The following is a 23,767-nucleotide window of genomic DNA, read 5'->3' as shown; positions in this document are numbered from 1 at the left end:
CATAATGAAACACCTCCCCAATAGCTGTAAGAGTGCTGTTTAACTTCCTTCAAAATATGGCTAACAACATTTGAATACCTGAGTTAATGTGAAACTATAATAATGTAAGACTAACCGAACATTAATGTAGGAATCAAAATCCATTGCAAATAAACAATCATCAGGGAAGCTATTTAATAATCTACTGATCTAAACAAATACATCACACTCTGCATTTCTTTTGCACCCAGGTAATAGTATGTTTAACTGGTAACACTTAAAATACTTGGCATTCAAGTCCACTTCAGGGCTAAAAGCTATATTGAGAAGTCATCGGCTAAGAAATGTAAACTTTGTGTTCTGCATTCAAGGGTACTACAGCTGCTTAACAGAAAAGGCAGTAAATAAAACACAAAATTAGCAAAATACATCATGTAGTTTTAAATGTTTATACTATTGGTAGGTATCCTGTATAGGTGAAAAGACGTTTTATTAGGAAGAGACACAGAGTTGACTTACTGAGGCATCTCATAAAAATGAAGAGATGGACAGGTACTCAAAAGCAAAATAGTACTGTTTATAAAGGGAAGTGTAATCATGGCAGGAGAGAGGTAAGACAGCAATACCTTGAACTGTGAAAGCAACTCATCTCCTACAGTTAATGGACCTGGCTCATTTTCCCGTGTTTCAGCCCTCTTCAAGATTTCATCTATATCCATTTCCTAAAAAAGAAGACGTTTCTCTTTACAGTGAAATAATTCACACATATTTTCAGTAGTTTTATCTACCCTAGTCCAGAAACACTACTTACCTGGGGTTCCTGTTCTTCCCCTTCAGGTTCTTTAAATAGTTCCTCAGCACCAAACTTCAGAATTGCTGATAACTCCTCCTTATTAAAAGGCGTTGAGCTGAAATAAAGGATGTTTCAGGAAAAAGTTATCTTAGTAACTTGATAAAGTTCTCTATGATCATCAGTCAGTAAAGCTTTCTTTTTACTGTTAAATAAAAAAAATAATCTTATAAATATATTAAAATATTAAAATAAAAATAATCTTATAAATATATTAAAATATTATTTAATTAATTACATTTATTTTAACAAATATATATAACGTGAATAAATATCTATTAAGACAATATACTTTGCATCTTTACTTAATTAACTTTATTTTACCTTTTATTAAACAAGTGCAATAGCTTAAACTTTTTACTTACTTGTCAAATATACTTAAGGGTAAATTAGTATAGAAATAAATAGAAAATATACCTTGAAGGAGTAGAGCCTGTATGTAGTACAGTTTTCCCCGTAGTGTCCATTCTCTGAATTACTAAATGATCTAACACCATCTTTTTCTTGGCTCTTTCAAGAATATCTTCTTCTACTGATCCTTTTGTGACTAGTCGATAAATATTAACCTAGGTACATTTTAAAAAAGTAAGCAACAACAAGGAGAAACCTCAGTCTTCACAACGTATATTCTGAATTGACTGGTTTCAAATATGAAATACTAGTTCCATCATGTTACCACAGTCTTAGCATTTTAAAAAAACAGAAAAATAAACTTGGACCTGTCTTGTCTTAAACTTGATTTGCCACAGGCAAAACTGTCTTATTTCCAATTACTGTTGTATGTCTTCTGCAAGAATGAAACCTGAACAGAATTTAAAAATATTTAAGCAAGGGGGATGCACCTGATGCAACAGTTATTTTCTAGAATGACATGATGCCAATGTGGGACAATTGGGAATGTGGGACAGACAGTCCCATAACTCCTCTCTCTATCTCTCCCATCCATATACCACAGTTGCCATATTATCTCTCCATATAGGGAGATTTTTTAAAAAAGTTAAATGAGCACTACTAACATTTTTAGACATATGCATAAAGTATTAGTTATCCTCAAAACTACAACAACAATGAAGAGTACAGTGAGAGGAAAGCTACTGTACAGAACCCTCCTTCAGGTCTGGAGCTTAAAGCTGAATGTGCATACCTGTTTCTTCTGCCCGATCCTATGCGCTCTGGCCTGCGCTTGCAGATCATTCTGTGGATTCCAGTCAGAATCAAATATAACTACAGTGTCAGCGGATGCCAAATTGATACCTAATCCTCCAGCTCTGGTAGACAGTAAAAAGCAGAAGTCCTGAAATCATAAAATAAGAAATACTTTCATACACAATAACAGTCCTATTCTCAAATGAACCAGTATGACGCTTGTTTATGTGGTATGTGGTGCGGTCATATCATATACTACCACTTCCATAATTGTTGTATATTTAAAGCTTCTTTAAGTATAAAGTAAACATTGATATTGGTGTGTTTTGTAAATTGTTACTGACTTCTCAACAGTTTAAAGGAAGCAGCATCCTAGTAGATGATCACAGGCCAAAAAAATCCCAACCAAACAACAGACTGGCCAAGAAGTACTACTGTTAAAGACTTGTATGTTACGAAGTCCCTCTACCACACCCCCTGCCCCAAGCCCTGGAAGGCTAAGCAGCCATGCCAGAGCAGGGAAGATGCTTGAGCCTACAAGTAACTGGTTCAGACAGGAAGGAAAAGCCTTCTGCCAAGTTCAATGCTGTTCAACATATTCATGAATAATACGAAAAACCAAAACACAGCACTGCACCAGCTACTAAAAAGAAAATTAACTCTATCTCAGCTGAAACCAGGACAATGATAAGCAAGGTGAAAAAGCCTGCAGATGATACAGAATTCTTCATTCACAGACAAGTATGAAAGACTGCAGAAGGATCTTGAGAAATGCAATAAAACAACATATGAAATTCAGTTACAGGAGATAGCACACCGTTACACTCAGGAATGAGTCCTGAGAATTGTGTTAGAAATTTCCATGTACCCCTTAGCTCAGCAATGGCCAAAAACTGTAGAGAATGTTCTAAATTTTTAGGAAAGGAATTTAAAAACAAACAAACAACAAAACCCAAATAAAACATAATTTTGCTGCTGCACAAATGCATAGTTTGCCTCCATTTTTAAAATGCATGATATATAAATTCCTCTTAATCTCAAAAAATGTACAGTGTACCTGTAAAGATTTCAGAAAAAGGCAACAATGTCTCTATGAGAAATTTGAAACAATTAACTTCTGTGCGTAACAAATATCTGAAGTTCACATTATGGAATTAAGTCCTTCTCCCTGCATCATAGCAGAAACAAGCTCAGCAACTGACAAGTGCTACCCTTCATTTTCTGTCAAAAAAAAAAAACAAAACCCACCCCCCCCCCCCAAAAAATAAACCACCCAAACCCAAACAAAACAACCTCCCCTCCCCCAAATATGCCTTTGGGGGATTTAAGCTGATCAAAGATATGGAATGGCTTACATATTAGGAATGCTAAATAAGCTACAAATCTTCCAACTCAGAAAAGATTTGAAACAGGCACCTATATATTTACAGGTTGCTCACAAAGAACAGCTAGAAATCAATTCTTCACTATTTCTTCCAGGGCAAATAAGTAGGTGGCAACAAATAAAAATAACAAAAGCCACATTTGAAACAATTAATGATGGCTGTCCATGCAAGAATAGACACGTTAGTCCCGCCCACTGCCAAAGGATGTTTTTGATGCTAATTGCTTGTGTAAGGTCAGCGCTCTTGTAAACATTGTTGGGTTAGATTCTACACAGGAACAAAGGTGAGGTTAGATTTCTGCAGCATTTATATAGTAATTCAAATTACTTTGATAAAAAGTGCAGGAGGGGGCCTGCAAATCAGGACCATAAAGTGGCAATCAGTTAGCTGAAAGGAATGTGCTAGAGCTCTTAGGCCACAAACCCTGGGAGGACAAGGAATGTGAATAGATAACAATCAACAGGGTGAGTCATGCCGGGAATGAGGAATGGATGGTGTGAAGGAGAGGTAACACCTTGCTGTTAATTGATGAAAGTGTCCTTTGTTTGTAGTTAACCACCAATCAGGGATTGCCTAGTATGTAATGCTTAGCTTAAAGAACCAATCTGTTTAAAGCGCGCAGCTTCTGAAAACAGATACAAACTCGTGATTGTGTACAATAAATGGACATTTGCTTGCATCAAGCAGTGTCCCGTCTCTTCATTCGCCGCAAAAAAGCTTCAGAAAAAAAATTATAGATACAGAACTGCTTACCATTTTTACGTTACGTGTTTTCTACTTAAGAGAAAAAAGTAGATGTAAACCTTATAGTCTAAGCAATAACAATGAATTTTCAACCCTATTGATATAATCCTCACTTTTCTCAAGCCTTTATTTTTTGTGCAATGTTTCTTTACATTTCTTGAAAAAAAATAAAACTTATTCCTTAGGGAAAAAAATGCCATACCTCTGATCCTTCTGCATTAAAATGATCCAACGCTTGTTTCCTCAATTCCCCTTTTATTGATCCATCAAGTCTCTAGAGAGATTGAACAGTGCAGTTAAACAGTAATTCTCATATTCAAAATAACAGCAACTTGAATTTTCACCTGCCAAAACCATTACGTGACAGAAAAGAGTAATGCAACACTTGATGTAATATTTTTATTTCACCTGTTTAATTTCAAAATACTACTTAGCACATAACAAGTGCTAGTCTTTCTAGAAAAAGAACAAATTTTCTTACATCTTTTCTTAACCAAAGTGGTAAAGATCACATATCACGAAACAGCTGAGGTTGGAAGGGACCTCTGGAGGTCATCTTGTCTAACTCCCCTACTCAGATGGGGACAGCTAAAGCAGGTTGCCCAAGGTCTTGTCCACATGGCTTTTAAATGTTATAGAGGATGGAGATTCCGCAACTTCTGGACAACTTGTGACGTTGCTCTGTAATCCTCAGAGTAAAGAAAATACTCTTGTATTCAAGATCAAAGCTTCATGGCTACTACTACCAAGATTCTTACCTGAAAGGGAAACTGACGATACTTCAGATATTCTGCTAGGATATCCAGCATCCTCACCATCTGTGAGAAAATCAGAACTCTGTTGCCACGTTCTCGCAGACGAATCAGTAGCTTGTCAAGAAGGATTAGTTTCCCACTGCTACGTATTAAATGCTACAAAAAGCAAGAAATATATATTACAAAGTAAGTTCATCACTAATACACATTGCAGTTGGTTAGACATCTGAGGTTTGCTTTTCTTTGTATTGCTGTTGAAAGGAAAAAAAAGGCAAATTCTGACATTCCTTAAGAATTCCATAGTTTAACACATGAATATAATATACAGTGTCCTAGAAGTTAAAAAAAGCCAACCAAAACAAAAACCCCACCAAATCCATATGACCATAAGACACTACTGCTATATAAATTTACTGGTATGCAGCATTAACTGAACATAAAAGTTTACTCTGATTTTAGTTTAGTTGATTCTAACTGAAATCAACAGAATTACTAACTCACATATTTTTAAAAGAAATGCATTGTTCAGTTCCCTCTCAAAGTCACATCTTAACATCTCATCAAAACATGACTATATGGGCTTAAAAACATAACAAGTTGTGATGTAGGCCCAAGTCCTTATCTGCCAAGTAAAAAACAAAATTTGTTAACCAATAAAATATAACAATGATAAAAAGCTACCTTAGTTCTACTTGCTCTTCATTTCCCACCTTTTGAAGAGAAATAGGTACTGCTGTTTAACTGCCTGAGTATTTTTAAAGAAAGCCCATCAATCAAGTTTCTCAGGCAAGATAAAGTGAGAGAATTCTTGTTCGTGGTGCCTAACACTGTAACCCACCTAAAGCCTGTTAAGCCTTCTCAGCTCCAGTGTGAAATTTAGTGTTGAAAACATTACGTCCCTTTACGTGAAGATGCTTAGACAGAATTTGGGAGGATGCTAAATTCTGAGTTAGCTGCTTTTATTCTTTATGTCAGAAAGGAAGAGGACATTTGTCACCGCACAAACTAGTGGCTTTGAGAAGGTATTTAAATTACCGACTTGAAAACTTCCAGAAAAAAAAAAATACCATCTTTAAGAAACATTTTTGTTGGTATAAACTGCATCAACAACAGCAGCCTTATCTGTTGCTGTGCTTCTCAACAGTTTTAGTACAAATACCAGTTAACCTTAAAAAAAAAAAAAAAAAAAAAAAAACACACCACCAACAGACCAGACCATCTTTGGTAGTGATGGTAATTGTTTTCATCTGTTACAACAACAATGACAAAATCAGACTGAGCTTTGGATGCTTGTTACTTTCATTTCTTTTCACTTTGGTTGTTTGCAGGCATACAGAGAACAATATTTGGTTATAAAAAATAATAAAAGCATTCTGCAGATGACATTCCGCTATTACATAGGTTGCTGGTGTATCACTGCCAGTCACATGCACTTCCACTCACATTACGTTTACCAGCTTAGCTGCTTCATTTCACTTAGGTTTAAAATAGGTCTTAAGCTTATTTTGCATGAAAATACACAACCTGTTTAAAACCGTTTTCTTTTTACTTTGATTGTAATTAAAATCAGTGACATTTAGTCAATTATCTGTCAATTATTTGGTTCAAATTAAGATATAAAAATCAAGTCACTTACCTGTAAAACCCAGGATGCACATTTTCCAGAGAACCTGTTTTTATTTAATACACTTCAGTAAGAGTTAATAAACTACCAGAGCACTTATATGTAAACATTGCAAATATGAAACAGAACTTTTTTTAAAATTATTACTAAGAAGTGACATTACCTGTAAGGCCTCCTGTTTATTGTAGAATTCATTATCATCTGGTGGCTTAATGAGGTAGCAATGGTTACAACACTTCTTGAGTTCCATCATGATGTTCAAAAAGCCCGAGGTACTGCCTTTTGAACCTTTACTGAGGGCTTTATAATTCCTAGTTAAAATCCACCTATGATATAAGATGTACAATGTAAGTAATTTCTAACCATATGTGGAAGCAACAGATGTTAAGTTCTCAAAATATAAACAAGCTAAAGAAAAACAGCAGCTCCCAAATGAATGTAGAAACATGCCAAACTAGAGAAGCTACATGAATAGACATTAGACCAGTATTCTTAAGCCCCTGCAGCATAAAGTTTTACTGCTGTGAAATTCTAGAAGCCTCAAGTTCAAACTGCATTATAAAAACTATTATGCTTCAGTAAATTGCACATAGACATATCACTAAAACAGCACAATTTCTAAAAACTGTTGTTTCTTACTTGTAATATTGTTTCTGCAATGCACTCATTTCCATCCTCAGAATTTGCTCAACTTTAGCAGGCAAAGACTTTTCTACATCTTTTTTAACTCTTCTCAGCAGAAATGGTTCCAGTTCTTTGTGAAGACTTGCATAACCGTATTCTCTCCCTTTGCCATGTTCCTCTTCAAAATCTTCCCAGGAGGAAAACCTTCAACATAATAAAAAATACGCACAAAACAGTGACATACTGCAACTGAAGCAGCAAAACTCAAGTAGAGAGATAACACAAAGAATGCATATAACTATATCACAAAAGCAAACACACATTTGGATTTCTTCCTCACTCCCTTCTGTTTAATTTATCCAATTTGTGAATTTTCATCTTACAAGAAATTCCAAATATTTTGACTGTAAATAGAGGAACGGAATTTTCCAAAAACATTTACAGAATGAAAACTACTGAATTTTAACCTCCCCAGCTGAAACCCAACATTTCTCTTCTTCCACAAGGATATCACTTAGATGGTTGCAGAACTTCCATTATTACATTTATCAAGAGCAGCGCAAAAAAACCCCAGCTGTGTGGTTGGAAAGGGTGCAAGAGAATAAGCAACTACTTAATGTATGTTTTGCAGCTTCTATGGTCTAGCAGAAGCATAACTAACCTCTGCGCTAACAGCCTCGAAGAACAGACTATGATTCAATGAAGAATGGGTACTAGACCACAGTGTCTTTGCTCATAAGGTTCTGAAGAAGTCAGTACAATCCATAGCTCAAACTAGAGCTACAGCGCTTGACACCTACAATATGTCTGACAGGAATGTGCTTTCCACACATGAGCTCTATTTTATCTTACATAGAAACAGAGGTCATAAAAGATAAGGTCAATGCAGTAAGCTTACTGCATGCAAACCATATAGGAAAACCAGATATCTGACTGAGCTACAGGATACTGGGCATCTTGGTACAAAGTTGTTTTCAGTAACAGTATTAACAGAACATTTGCCATTCTATTTCCCAAGAGTAAATCCGTGCTTTTTTCCTCTTAGGCTAAGATGAAGCTTTTGGTCCAGGTTCTGAACCATACACCAATCCATAATTTTTATGAGTTGCTAAAATAGAAAAAGTTGCTACCAGTGTTATTTATCAGAAGCAGCATGAAAAAAATACATGCATCTACTTTATATAGAATATTTAAATTACCTTTCAGTATGATCCTCTACTTCTATTGATTCTCAAATCACTACACTATTTCACCATAATAAACCTGACCAAAAAAAATGTTAAAATGAGTCATGTAAAATTCCTTACTTTTCTGGCATGATGAAGTGCAACAAAGACCAGAGCTCTTTGAGAGAGTTTTGCAGAGGGGTTCCAGTAATAAGAAGACGATGGTTAGACTTAAAGTCTATTAAAGTCTTGTACAGAAGAGAGTCGTCATTTTTTAAACGATGAGCTTCATCAACTCCTATGAATGCCCAATTCAGACCACCAAGGAATGACTTAAAGAAATGGAGGAGATGGGGAACATTATACAAATAAACACATTGCATATCTTCCCACATTTTATAATCAAGCTATAAACACCATCACTTCCTGGTTTGTTTTAATAACATACGGACTGCTATATGTTTTCATAATAATTATGGATTTTACATTTGTCAGATTCAATGAAGGGCTAAGCAAGCATCCTAAGAAAGCATAAATTAAGTTTAAAAGGAAAAAAAAATGGCCAAAAGTCTGACCCACATTGATTTTACGTAACAAAAAGAAAAAAAAAATCACTATCGGTCTCTTCTTCCCAGCATGTACAACCAAACAAACCAAAAATGTTCTGTGTCCTGACGATCTATAAAAATTTCCATTTAGCATTAGAAGGCTCAACAATAACTCTGTGTACCACCACTATGAAGACAGCATTAATATATGTACACGTACTACTGTATGCACAATAATAAAGGAAAACTATATGGGATTTCAGAGTTCTGTATCATGTTTGGGGTTAGGTTCTTTTCAGTTTATTGATGGTGGTCTGCAAAGAAGTAGAGCTCTTTAAGATGGGAGATAATTACAATAATGAGAATCCCAAGCAAACTGGAGAAAAAGAAGTGTTACTCACTTAAAGAAATGGAAAAAGGCTGAAAGCCTCACCACACATATAGAAAATGTAGAGGTGCTTAAAAAAATAAAACAAAAAAACCACACACACACACAAAAAAACCAAACCTAAACCATGCACTGTCACAGTTCCAGAAGAAAAGCTGTTACAACTTCCATAAATTTAATGGCCCACAACCAAGTACATGCAAGTCGAAAGACAGTTTTACACTGGCGAAATGATTTTTATCTCCTTGAAGTGCGATTACCTTATCCTTCAGCAAAATTTCATAGGTTGTTAGAAGTATGTTAAATTTTAATCGTTTGGTTTGTGGATGCATCCATTCATGAGTTCTTATCTACAAAAAGAATCAAATGAACTATAAGTCAAAGAAAAAAAAACAGTCTCGCAGACTGGGATGAATTTAAGTACTGCAGCAATGTTAATGTTTAATGACATACAATAATATGATCACAAAAGAGAAGCACAACATATTAACATACACAAGACTGAACTTCCCACCTGTCTAAGCACTCCACAAATATTTTGCTTAGACTTCTGAATAAACAGCAAAGAACTTCTACAAAACATTTTTTACTTTAATGGATAAGCTTACTAACATTCAGAACACACATTAAGAAAACAAACCAATAATCTTTCAGGAAATCATGACTGGCTTGCTTACCTATTTATTTTTACTATATACACCTAAATAATCATGACAGAAGATAATTTGTTTTCAAATGCAAGACCAAATTTTTAATCCTGTTCACTATTAAGCAGAAATGACATCTTCCACACACACTTTTATCAGATGAAAATCTAAGCTTTCAATTTGCATCTTAAATACATAGTGTTTCAGGAAGTATTTGCTCAGTCCTAACCAAAATATTGGAGATTAGCAGAGGAAAGGAATATGAAGTGAGTCTTGTTTATCTAAAGGCCTTTCCAATGATGGAGAGAAATACTTACCATGTTTCTGCTAGTTATATCTCCTAAGTAAACTACAGAATTCATCTGAGGAGCCCAAGTTTGAATCTCTCTTTGCCAAGATGTCAAGGTAGAAAGTGGCACAACCAGCAAGAAAGGCCCATACAACTGATGTTCATGAAACAGGTAGTTCAGAAAAGAAATTGTTTGTATTGTTTTACCCAGACCCATTTCATCCGCAAGAATACAGCTATTCCCTCTAAAAATAAAATAATAAAAAAAAAAATTAGATTTAGGGGATATGTAATGAGGGAGAGGCATTGGAGAAGAAAAATTATATTTTGAGCATAAAGACCATTCATACAAGTTTTCAAAATTTTGAAACTATACATCTTGAAGAAATGTATTTCCTTTGTTTTTCAATAAAAACAATTTCCAATTGCCCACCCCTACTTCAATTAAATTAACAAGATTAACAAAAAAGTTGCAAGCATTCCTAATGAGTCTTACTTTTAGAAGTGTAACATTTACGTTGACATTTCAGAAGAGTTTGGGTTTTCTGGCCTGAATGTTATTAGGTTTGTTGTTCAAAAATATGACTTACCTCTACATGAAATTGAAAGCAAAGCAACAAAAAGCTTAGCTGTTTTTTGAGAACAGCCACGAAAATTATAAGCTTTGGTACTACTTAGACCAAAAGCACTCCCCTCAGACCTCTACTTTGAGCTTACTTTATGAAACCCTCTACCTTCAAAACAAAATACAGAAAAATCTATTTCAAACTTTTACAAATACTTACAGTTTACACACAGAAAAACTTATTTCAGACTGTACTTACTTGCACCATGAGTGAGCAAGCCAATTCAAACCATTTAACTGATAATCTCTTAACTCCAAACTTTCATGTCCTCCAATGTAGGATGGTTGCTTCTTTAATGCAACAAACCTTGGCCTCTGTTTTAGAACCTGTCAGAAGCAAATTGATCATCAGTCCTACTACTGACTGAAGTTACCAAAATGTCTTCCTACAGAAAAAAAAAAGCAGTAGGGATCTGCTGGGTCACAAGTCTACTCTTCACGAATCAACGAAAACTAGGCCATATAAAAACACAAGCAATTTCCAAGTTGAAATTAGTTTGATTGCTAATATAAATTTCATAATAGGAGTGACATTGCCTCACTCAAGACTTTACTTTTAAAATAAACTACAATACTAAACAAGCCCATCTTTGAAAGCCAGTAAAAATGTAGGGGACTGGTATCTACAAAAACCTACTCTTAGTAGTGATATTTTCCATATATATTACTATATATATTTATTAATATTCTGAACAACCTTCAAAAAATATTTCATAATATATATCACCTGTCTGAATTCATATAAGACTTTCACATTTTAACTATCACTACTGATGTGGTGGCTTGAACCTGGCCAGCAGCTAAGCTGCCATCCAGTTGCTTACTCACTCCCCATCCCAGTGGGACACGGGAGAGAACTGAAAGAGTGAAAGTGAGAAAAACTTGTGGGTCAAAATAAACAGCCTATTGGGTGAAGTAAAAAACCCAACCAATCAAAACAAAACCCCACAACCAAAAAAAAAAAAAAACCAACACAAAAGTGACAGAAAGGGACTGACACGTCAATTTACCAGCAGACTGATGACCAGCAAGTGTCCAAGCAACAGCCACCTTCAAAGCCCCTGCTCAGCCCACCCAGTTTTATTGCTGAGCATTGAATTAAATGGCATGGAATATCTCACATGTTGCCAACACTGTTTAGGTCGGAAATGTAAAACACAGGCCATACAGGCTGCTATGAAGAAAATAAACTCCATCCCAGCCAGACACAGTACAACTCATTTTAAATCCATTGCAAATTACATACTCACCTTGCAATCCTTAAAGGGAGTGGTCTTGGACTGATTTCTGCTAAAGTACTCATCAATGCGTGCCTGAAACTTTTTGGCAATGAGAGCCCCATCTTCCCAGCTACATTCTGAATAAGGCAGACCTTGCCATTTACAATAGTAGTCTGGATAACCAGCTGCTGATTTCTGATTTGAATGAGCTGCAGAAACGCACCAGAGATGTCTGATCAGCATTTTACTTCTGTATCTTATGAACACACTCATTTTGGGTAATAAGACAACATAAGCTAGCTGCACAGCTCAGACCCAACAACTTTTCTCTTTACCTGAAGTTTTGTTTTAGATTGAAAAGTTAGTGATACTTACATTCCAAGTTTCCTAGCTACAAATGCAACATACACGCAGTGAACATGCAGAATTCTCAACAGTTTTCTGTCTGCAAGTTTGTAACATACCAATTATTCTTTCCACTATCTGATATTGTTTATGGAGATCATCTGTAAGCTCCTGCTGGCAGTTATAATATTCCACATCTTCTGGAGAAGCATTTTTCAGCCTGTAATGGGAATTAATTTACAACACTTACTACACTTCATAGTTCTAAAATTAAGAAAATTTGGCAACTCTAAAGCTCCAAATGGAAGCATCACAAGAATGTTGCTTAGAGAGCTTCTTTTAAGGGACAACATAGAAATTCCTACTACAAAATTGTTGAATCTGGCCTAGGTTCTTCATCGTAAATGACTGAGAATGCTTATCAAGAGACACAATTACTATGGCTACAGGTAGTACTAATCATACAGCTAATTCAGCATACCTATTCTCAACAATAAGTAGTGCACTTTACAGAAATTTTTCATGGAACAGTATTCAGCGTGGCTCACTATTAGAATCCCTATAATTAAGTTGCTAAAAATTCCACCAGTATGCATTGATTATACTAAACATACTAATAAAACTGAACACTGAAAAGGTGACTTTAAAATGTATGTTTCTTCAGGTTTTTGTTCTCAGGCTTGAACCTCAGGTTTAAGCCAAGAAAACTGAATTCTTCAAAGTAATCTCAAATGGCTAATGCATCAAGAAAACATTCACCTCTGCAGCAGTTCCTGAAGAACTCTGATCAAACTGTAACAACAAAATTAGTAAAAGGTAAAATTTATTATTTAAACACTACCCATCTTGACAAAACTCCATTTATAACACACACTAAACTCAGGTTCAGACGATTATCTTAGATGAACAATTTAAGGAAGCTTCAACTTTTAAAGCTTTTGTCTTACTGTTGCGTAGAGGCTTGAAATTATGCCCTCAAAAACAGGTAACAGGTCTCAGAAACACAACAGAACACCTACATTGTTACAAACTAAGTATCATGGAAGTCTACATAAAAATATTCACCATCGTTTTGTTTCCTGATCCTTTTTCTTATAGTTGTCCAGCTTCTTCATTCCTTTAACATTTTGTTGCTTCAGAGTTTCCTCAGTTTCCCAAGTGTTATGGATATGTGACCAACCTTTCCATTTAATAAGATACTGTATTTCTCCTGGCTCCTTTGACTTTTCAAACCCAGCATTTGGGTCACCATCTGCCTCAACTGCATAGATGGTGGTTGCAGCACCCGTGGCTGAGAAAGAAACGACATCGTAAGCCTTAATTAAGTGTGCATTGTTGGAAGTTAACCAGTAAGAAATGTAGTGTAGAAAGCAATTACTGCTACTTTCGACTACTGTCTACAGATCTCTTGTCATTACTCTTATTTGAGCAGTTATGTAGATATGTTAACACATGCATAAGTAGTTAAAAGACAATGAGAAAAAGCAACCAAAGCTTCTGCACCTAACCTACAAGATCTTATCCTTCCACATGAGAACTCTGGTTGCATTTCTAGTTTTTAAAGTCTTCACCAGTAAATGATCCACTAATGCTGCTTGTTGTCTTCTGTTGCATTACTCTCATTTCTGAGCATACAAAAGACATCTGACATTATGCTTGGTCAGTCTTGACACATCAATAACTTACTACTAGGGATACTACAAATATATTTCTTCCTATACATGTTTTACTACTTTTTCTGCCTTTGTTATATTAACCAGAAAAAAAGTTAATTAAGTGCAGCCTGTATCACAGCTGAAGCATACTAGCAGTGGGAAACAGGCTCATTTCTGTGAGGACAGGCAGGTAAGAAAATGAGCCCAGCAAGCTGCTGGGGGCAGATAAAGCCACTGAGAGCGGCAACAGCAAAAACAACATCATCTGGGCAGGAAGCTCAGTTCCAAAGACTCTGACCACAACACACTACGTATTGGAGCAGGATACACTAGAATTCAGGACAGCATGGAGAAGAAAGTTGAGAGGAAGAAGAGCACAAGTTCTGAGATGGGTCAGAATGTTTAGACATTAGGTATAAATAATGAGGAAGGGTAGCTCTGAAGTGCAAGGGGCATACCGTTTGGGTGGGTTTTTTTAAGTGTGTTTATTTTTCTCATTAGAATCCTCATTTGCAGACTCAAACACATAAGCAGAACTGCTAGACACTGCATCCCATTGCTACTGGAAATATGACATGCCTACCGCTATTCACAAACTACTTTTAAGAGTTCACATGCAAATGCACCACTGAAATGTTAAATGCATTTTGTAGTCATTGCACTGTCTGAGACAATCTGTAAAGCAGTAACTGAAATCATAATCTCAGTGGTCCAGCCTTGACACCACCATCTTTCAAGGTTCAGGTTACTAGTCAGCTCTCCTATCTAGTCCACCTTCTCCACTCCACTGTATTTTATACCTATAAAGTATCACTAATCTGTGCAAACAGTGCCGTAACAATATGGTATGCATTTATGCAATACAGATCTATCTTCCACTTAATTTTTATTTTCTACTTGGGTATGCAATTCTACATTCTACTTTACAACACTTAGAAGGGACTTTAGAAAGGAACATCCTTATTAATATGAAAGATGAAACAAGATGACTTTTTGGTAACTTTAGAAGTATTGCTCTTTATAAACCTCACAGGTTACCTACAGCTGAGAACATTTGCTGATGTTGCACTATAATGCACTCCAGGATCTTAAGAACACACACACACAAAAAAAAAAAAGAAAAATTAAAAAAAAGAACCTCCTTTTCGGCCAACTCGACTATCCATGAACTTCTCTATAGTTTCAAATTCATCTTCTTCAGGTTGTGGGACATCTTCTCCACAAACTTCCAGCAAATCATCAGAATCTGTCTTGGTTTCTTCAGCTTCTTTGTAACTAATATTGACTGTTGCCTGGCGACGAGCTCCCCTCTTATCATAATCATCATCATCATCATCATCATCATCATCCTCCTCCTCTTCCTCCTCATCATCCTCTGATGAATCAAGTTGCCTCTTTTTTGGTCCTGCATTCTTTTTCCCACTTTTTGGCTTAATTCTTTAAGACACAACAAGTATGACACAACAATGATGTTTCAACAGGGACAACTATATCTTCTGTATTGCTTTCTGAATACATATTTCATGAATGCTCAGTTACTCCACTTTCAGTTAAAGCAGACAGGAAAAGGTATTCACGAGAAAGCATCACTAAATTAACACCTTACGTAGCTTTAAAAAAAACTATTCTTTTTAATAAGCATTGATATTTTCAATCACATATATAGTGATAGTAAATACTCAATTGCTTATTAGAAATAGTACCAGAGGATCCAAATGCATGACTTCTTACCTGCTTGGAGGTTTACGGCTTTTGACCTTGTTTTTTGGCTCATAGTCAGATTCACTCTCTTCACAACTGCTTTTGTCCCTATCTTCCTCTGATTCAGAATCGGAACCAGTTCCCGATACTGACCCTGATCCCGACATTTGCCAGTCTTCACTGTACATATTGAAAGACAAAAGAGTAACGTACATTGTTGTTTGTTTCCAAATCAGCTATTCATCCACAGCATATCTGCTGTGATTTCAACATTCACAGAAATAAAAATCTTGTAAAAGTTATTTCAGTTGATGATACAGAAAACTGTCATCAATGAATAACAGGTAAATAAAAATGCCCAATGGCTTCAAAGGGAGTTGGACAAAGTTTTCTGTTATCAAGAGGTAGATTTCAAATCAAAAAAAACCCCCAAAACCTGGATTGCTATTTAAATTTCAGCATGAAGAAATCAGTTAATAGGACATTAAGAAACCAAAGCATTTAACAAGTCTAACTTGAAAGATACATATTTATCAGAACTTACACATGATCATATCATAAAGCCCTGTCATGTTATATTCCGGAGAGACCCATGTTGTCTAATGCCTATAGTCCCTGTGGCCCATGTGAAGAGCCAGCAACTCTGGCATAGGAAACAAAAAACAATAGACGCAGATTTGACAAACGTCCAGAAAAACTTGAGTTACAGCAACCTGTGAGTGGCACTGGCTCCCAACAGCTCCCTCCCACTAAGCTCCAAAATCAGTGTTTCACAACCAGGCAAGGTACTATGAGTAAGACACTTGTGACTGAGCAGCAGGATCTCCTTGTTCCTGCTTCACTGAGATCTTCTACTTTGCAACAGGAAAGATGTAACCACTGATGAACAGTATCTTGCCTCAAACTCTGACTTTATATAGGCAAACTTAATAGCTTCACAAAAAAGAAAGGGAAAAAAGTAAGTCCGGTATGCGTTACTGAAACATCTGTAAGTCTTTATACTAACACCAGGTTTAGGTCTGGGTGACCAAGGCACCAGAGCAGTAGTAATATTCAAAGCTGGAATATTACCAAGAAATCTATTCCTTAAATTTACAATCAGAAGGTCTAGGAAACATTGCTTTGATTCCTCTCTTCTTCTCTCTTTTCTGTCTTTCAGGACGTTGGGTCATGGAGGAAACGACATTTCCATTGTTCCAGTCATCCAAAACTAACATACATGTATCTATCATACAGACAGCACGTGGTGAATGGTACAGAACATCTTACTAATATAATTCTTCTGCAAACAGTAAATTAAAAAAATACTAACATAAATCCATCACCTGTATTAATTTGGAATTATGAAAAACAGATATAAAGCACCAGCCTCTAAGGCTTGATCATGTACCAAGTTACATATTGAGCAATCTCTGAATTGCATGTCAGGTAACAACTGCAGACATACTTGTTCCAAAGAGCCATAGGACAAAAATTCATGCACTGGATATATGAAGTACTTTGGTTATGGATTCCTAAACTTAAATATCTTTCTGTAATGGAGTATGCTATTAGATGCAATCGAATTCTTAACAAAAGACTCTGATTAACAGCTCATTGCTAGCAAAGTACCACTTTGCATGGCACTTTTTTCTTTTGCACCCCCACCTTTTTCTTTTTTTTTATCTACCATTTCTTTAAGATATATTGACAACCCTGAACACTGGAGGTGATTCATGAACTTGGAAAAAATGAATGATAGAACTGATCAATTTCTACACACCACTCACAAAAACACTAGTCACTGACTCTCACTGCCACAATAACAACATATAATCCTTCTCACAAACCTTTTTATCATTTAGAAGGAGTTTATTTGCAGTTCTTTGTTAGTAAATAAAGTTAATTACTATGTCCAAGGGGGGGAAAAAAAGCAAAAAAACCCCACCCAAAATAATTTGGCATTATCTAAGGGATTCTGATTTAAATTTGTTGTACGACAACCTACTTAAATGGTTTCCGATTTCTACAAGAACTTTTAGGGAGGGCCTTCAGCTCAAAAATAAACTGCAACAAAGTCTTTTAAAAATAAAAACACCGATGACTTTTTAGTAGAGCCTCTAGCAACAGGACAACAGGTAATAGTTTTAAATTAAGAGGGTAGATTTAGATTAGACATTAGGAAAAAATTCTTTACTGTAAAGGTTGTGAGGCACTGGAACAGGTTGCCCAGAGAAGTTGTGGATACCCCATCCCTGGAAGTGCTGGAGGTCAGATTGGATGGGGCTGTTTGAGCAACCTGGTCTAGTGAAAGGTGTCCCTTCCAACCCAAACCATTCTATGAATTTATGATGAATGTTTTTGAACAATACTGCAGACTTTTGCTCAGAAATTAATGATATAGGTGTTCCTTTGAGAGTTTATTTTAAACATCCCAACACATTTCAAAAATTAGGAATACGAGATCAAGATGAATTAAAAAGGAACTTGAACTTTTCATATCTGGAGAAATGAAGCACATATTATAAGCATATGTCACTATGATGAAAAAATTTTGTGGTATTACTTGGGAAAGTATCTTACTCTTTATGTTTTTTCTTCTTGGTTTCACTGGATGAGTCATCTGGAGAATCTTCACTACTTGATGAGTCCTGGAGGTGATGAAAAAAACCCAACAATTCATTATCACAAAAAGAATGAAGTACTTCTTACACTAAAAAGATAAATCAGCTCCCACTTTCAAATTGGAGGCATATTGCTCATGTTTTACCCTCTTCATCCCCCACAATGTAGCTGTTAATGCAGAATGAGATAAATACTGCTGTTGTTTTTGTATTTATTCATCTATGAATACATTGTGCTAGCACAGCTCTAGAGAACATCACAAAAAAAAGTCTTAAAAAAACGCCATTGTGCCTACATAAAAACAGTCATGATTTAAGTTGTGCCAAGTTAATCAAGGTGATGGTTCTATCAATATCCTAATAAAATATCCCACTCTCAGGGGCTTTCTCACCTTCCATATGCTTTCACATTTAAACACCAGTTTAAGAAAATTTTGAGAATAGAATGTTTCTTCTTTCTCTGTGCTCAAAGAAAAAACCCTCTTAAAATTAGATTTCCTAAAACCAATCTCATTGGGATTAAGTTTAAATTTAGATTAAGTTTTATGCTGAAAAAATCTTTCAGAAGCAGTACTTAAACAACAGCTGTAAATTAATGTTTTAATGATAAGTGATTAACCTCAGTGTTTAAGTTTTAATGATGAACTGCTAAACAAGACAAAAATCAGAAATCCAACCAAAGGAGTATGACTACACTACACAGATTTTGTAATGGGAAAAAAACCCAAACTGCTTTATAAATAAAATCCATTTCATAGTCACTAGTGTCCTTAAAAGATCTTCCTACTGCACAAAGTCAACATTTCCTTAGTCTGTAATTCAGGTTTTAAAATACCTAAAATACACATGCCATTCTTAAACCATGAAAATTCTTTTGTAGTAACTGTTACAAATCTGCAAAAATGTAGTTTTCTGCTCCACACAGGATTTTTGAAAACCACAGCAGCTACCTTTATACAGAAACAAGTTAAAAAAATCTTAATAGCATTTTTAACTGTCTTTACCAAACTGAAGAAGCCAAAAATACAATGTAAGTCAGTACTGTGTGGCTTGAAAATTTTGTCCATACCTCACAGAGTATCTACCTAAAAATATCACATACCTGAGGGTGCTACAATTTTGGCACAACTCACTTGAAGATAAGTAACTAAAGTTATTTTTACTTTTCATACAAAAATGTCAGTTATTTGACGTTAATTTTATAGACTAAACACAGACTTTACACACTTAGGCAATGCAGCCTGGCTGTGCATCATTTTATTCTAACATATGAGCCAATGAGAAGAGCATATTCACATCTTAAGTCTAAATTATGTTATTCACCTCTTCTGAACCACTGTCTGATGAGGCTGTCTTTTGTTGTTGCTGTTGTTTCTTCAGTACTGCCGATCTTTGCACAGCAAGTATACTTGGACTAGACTTCCAGAACTAAACAGGAATAGTGATGCAAGGGTCAGTTAACATAGTGGAAGTGTCTCAAATTTACTACATATTTACTTTTCCTGAGTTAGCATCACTGATATTGATTTTATCAATTAAATTATCACTACAAATCAATACTGCATGCACTAATATCAGATAGCTTTTTAAGATTTCTGCAGAACAGAATGTTATATAATAATTACCATGACAATTTCTACATCATGTTTAACAACAGCAGGTATTGTTAAGGTAAAACATTTATGAAGTAGATTTTTAAACTGACCCAGATAAACCCAATCAGACCACCGTGCTGGTATGTTTTTGTTTCATACAGTAATACTGAAGTACATGAACAAAAATATAGCAGAGATTCCTTAATGATCTTCAATTTTTGTGGTAACTAATGTATGACTAACTTTGTGGTTTAACCCCAGCCAGTAACTAAGAAACACACAGTCGCTCACTCACTCCCTGCCCCCTCAGAGGGATGGGGAAGACAATCAGGAAGGAATGTGAAACTCGAGGGTTGAGATGAGAGCAATTAAATAATTGAAATAAAATAAAAACAACAATAATCTTAATAACAATTATAATCAAAAGGAGGGAGAAGGGGACAGGAATGAAATTCAAAGGGAAGAGAGAAAAGAAAACAAGTGCTGCACAATACAGTTGCTCACCACCCACTGATCAGTACCCAGACAGTTCCTGGGCAGCAATCGGCAGGCCACAGCCAACTCCCCGCCGCCCCCCCCCCCCCCCCCACCCCCCCAGTTTATATACTGAGCATGACGTCCCATGGTATGGAATATCCCTTTTGGCCAGTTCAGGTCAGCTGTCCTGGCTGTGTCCCCTCCCAATTTCCCGTGCCCCTCCAGCCCTCTCGCTGGCAGGGCCTGAGAAACTAAAAAGTCCTGGACTTGGTATAAACATCACCTAGCAAAAAGTAAAAACATCAGTGTGTTATCAACAAATCCAAAGCACAGCACTGCACCAGCCACTAAGAAGAAAATTAACTCTACCCTAGCTGAAACAGCACACTTCCATAAAAATGGTCTGCCACTCCAGCTAAATTCATGCAACACAGGAGAGTGCAGGTAATTTTGGCCTACTGGATATAACAGATTTCTAAACATCACTTTTTCCTGATTTTAGCTGATTTACTGACAAAAGAAGCCAACTGTATGTAAGCTTGAAATTTTACACGATCATTTATTGATACATTTATTGAAATTAAGCATTAGAGAAACAACATAAAAAGTTGAATTTCGGAAATAAAAACACTATGTGTGCTTTTTGTCTTCCAGAAGTTTCAGTAAATTAGTGTATGCTTCTGCACAATGCAATTTAGGTAAGCATTTAACTCAAAATACTTACAAATGTTAGGATTTTATAAGTGTCAGTTCAAGCACTTACCCGTGATAAACTTAGCTCCATGTTTAAAACACCTAAGCACATGCATTCACTAAGCCAAGCAAGTTAAAATCTAATTAAAAACACTTCACTATTTTTTGGGGGTTTTAAATGAAAACTGTTCTTGAAACTAACTGCACAGAAAGATTGTTCTAATATTTTTTCCTCCACGAAGGGTTCATTTATATATTTTGTTTACCTCAGATCCATCAACTTTTGGTGGTTTAGCTTGAATTTGTTTCTTCTCTCTAGATGTGTCAGACTCTGATTCTGACTGAGTGCCTGACTCTGAACCAGAGTCAGAGTCACTGCTGCCTGACTGGCTGCTGCTTCTGTCACTACTGCTTCCAGAGCTTGAACCAGATCCAGAACCTGATGCTGACCCGGAATCGTCATCTGATCGGCTGCAATGAGAAGTTAGTAAGATATTACACAACTGCCAAGGTAACAGATTAAAAAAAAAAAGCTGCCTTAGATTTCACCTATAATTCAATGGTTAAGTCAGACCAGACAAATGGATGCAGTCACTTAAGCTGAGATTAATAATGTTAAAAATAAACAAGGAATTATCAGATACTCTTTATGAAGCTTTAAAAAACAAGATAAAGCAGGAACATTCAAATTTATACTAAGAAGTCAAGCAAGGGAAATAAAAGTGATAAAAATGTTTCTTACCCATGCAAACTTTCTACCTCATAATGTTTGTTTAGCTCCATCAAACCCTGTACGTACACACACACACACACGTGTTAACTGTTAAGTCTACTCCACAAAGACCTGTCCAACCAAAATACAAGACTGAAAACGATCTTTATAGACCAGTACTCCTTAAAAAAACCCAACCAAAACCACTTCAAAGCACGTAACTCTAAAGAAATAAATAAACAGCTATGCAGACTCTGTTTTTCTCTTAAAATAAAGCAGCAAAATTCATCATACAGACAACTGCTGTCCCTGGTGTGTCACTGATAACTTTGTCGCTGGTGGCATAACTTGTGCCAAGGCATCTTCCTTGGCATATACTTGAGCTGCCAGATTATTCTAGCTGTATACTCATGTTATGACAGATTTAACATACTTAGAAAGACAATAATTAAAAAATAAAATATTCATTTTTTGACCATTCAGAAAACTTAAAAACATTTGGGTTTCTACACCAACTTCAAGAAGTGGCAGAATTAAAACTTTAAAACATTCCTCATTAGGTTAATACTACCACGTTTAAAAGACGTCACGATTAAAACGTCATAATTATACCACCACAGAGCAAAATAATTTCAAATTATGTACATATTGACTGCAAACACTTACAGAGTAAACATGAAGCCAGAATCAAAAATGATAAAACCAAAAGCTGGTATCAAAACCCAGCTGATCTCAGCCAGCACAATTCATCTGGCTGACAGTCAGCTGGAGGTGGAGGCGCAGGGGGAGAAGGCCAATTTATCATCCTCTGCTGTAGAACATACTTAATTGACAACATTTCAAAACCACAAAGGAAGCAAAGTAGCTCCTCTAGTTTTTGCTAAAGCCAGCAAAGCTGCACCAGTGAAGAAGAAATGAAGCAATTAATAAACAGACTCCTGTAGACTGCACCTCAATCAGCCATCTGCAACTGTTGACTTTCTTGAAAGAGAGAGATACAGGCAACCATGGTGAAGGTTGGTTTGTCTTCAGACAAACTGTCTTCAGACCAAAGAAGAACCCTTGGTCTGAAGGGGTTTCCTTGCACCTGCTGAGAGGAAAACAGGGAAGCAACAAGGCTGCTCCCAGACTTCCTATTTCTGTCATCAAAAGCTTACTTCAGGCATGATGCTATAGCACTAACTTCACCTGCCAAATAAAGCAGAGGACCCGCTACAGAACACGACCAGACTTTAAACTGTTTACCAGAAATTAAGGGCACTCCATGACGAGCTTCCAAAAATATTTTATTTGTAATAGTGCTATTGTACACAAACATTACCTTACCTTTAATGCTGGGTAAATCAGATCATTATAAAACAACCACACTTCTCAGCATAGCAAAGTGGTGTAAGTAAATGTCAGGGGGACTGTGGAGGTCAACACTAACTATAAATGAAGAGAAATAGAAGGAAATTTATCATGGAGAAATCTTGAGGCATGTAAATACCAGCCAGACAAGTCCCAGTGACAAAAAGCCACCAAAAATGTGTAAATCCTATATAGCCTTGGAGGCGGGGGAAAGGAATTAAATAATTCCATCCAGGATGAGGCTTTCTCAAAGAGGGCAGTAATAATCTCGATTACCAAATCTAAAAAAAGATGTAGAACACTAAGCCATAAGGGTGGAAATTAAGTTAGCTTTCTATAAAGCAGTAAAATATTTTATACACGCTAATAAAATGCTAACCATAGGTTCAATGGCACATACAGCCAGAGGCAACCAAAACACAGCACCTCTTTTCTAAGGTAGCATGGAGAAGCTGACACTGGAATAAGGCATCTTGGTCTAACAACTTGCCAACGTTAGGAGAAACATGTAAACCAGCTACAGGATAAAACCTGGAGAGACCAAAGGTAAAAAAAAACCCCAAAATTCCAATCTCCTTAGATAAGTAAGCAAAAATCATGTCAGTTAGACTCAGAGTTGATGGGAAATTCTAGGCAGTTTGATCTT

The 23,767-nt window shown here is 36.0% G+C and overlaps 1 protein-coding gene across 7 annotated transcripts in view; it reads right to left on the bottom strand.

The window, feature by feature from the left end:
- CHD1 (chromodomain helicase DNA binding protein 1) overlaps positions 1-23,767 on the bottom strand; it is a 62,544-nt gene that overhangs the window by 23,654 nt on the left and 15,123 nt on the right. For all 7 annotated transcript variants that reach the window (XM_055791651.1, XM_055791647.1, XM_055791646.1 and 4 more), the window contains 20 exons: positions 21,326-21,530; positions 19,618-19,722; positions 18,254-18,321; positions 15,722-15,871; positions 15,129-15,427; positions 13,401-13,626; positions 12,455-12,555; positions 12,021-12,199; positions 10,970-11,097; positions 10,174-10,390; positions 9,470-9,559; positions 8,415-8,605; positions 7,123-7,311; positions 6,647-6,809; positions 4,863-5,015; positions 4,307-4,378; positions 1,974-2,123; positions 1,247-1,395; positions 791-887; positions 606-701 (listed from right to left, as the gene is read on the bottom strand). In XM_055791651.1, the coding sequence (XP_055647626.1) occupies positions 606-701; positions 791-887; positions 1,247-1,395; positions 1,974-2,123; positions 4,307-4,378; positions 4,863-5,015; positions 6,647-6,809; positions 7,123-7,311; positions 8,415-8,605; positions 9,470-9,559; positions 10,174-10,390; positions 10,970-11,097; positions 12,021-12,199; positions 12,455-12,555; positions 13,401-13,626; positions 15,129-15,427; positions 15,722-15,871; positions 18,254-18,321; positions 19,618-19,722; positions 21,326-21,530 (3,028 nt within the window). The remainder of the gene's footprint in view (positions 1-605; positions 702-790; positions 888-1,246; positions 1,396-1,973; positions 2,124-4,306; positions 4,379-4,862; positions 5,016-6,646; positions 6,810-7,122; positions 7,312-8,414; positions 8,606-9,469; positions 9,560-10,173; positions 10,391-10,969; positions 11,098-12,020; positions 12,200-12,454; positions 12,556-13,400; positions 13,627-15,128; positions 15,428-15,721; positions 15,872-18,253; positions 18,322-19,617; positions 19,723-21,325; positions 21,531-23,767) is intronic.

Source organism: Falco peregrinus, chromosome Z, assembly GCF_023634155.1.
Source record: "Falco peregrinus isolate bFalPer1 chromosome Z, bFalPer1.pri, whole genome shotgun sequence".
NCBI classification, from domain to species: domain Eukaryota; kingdom Metazoa; phylum Chordata; class Aves; order Falconiformes; family Falconidae; genus Falco; species Falco peregrinus.
This window is presented reverse-complemented; position numbering and strand designations above follow the sequence as displayed.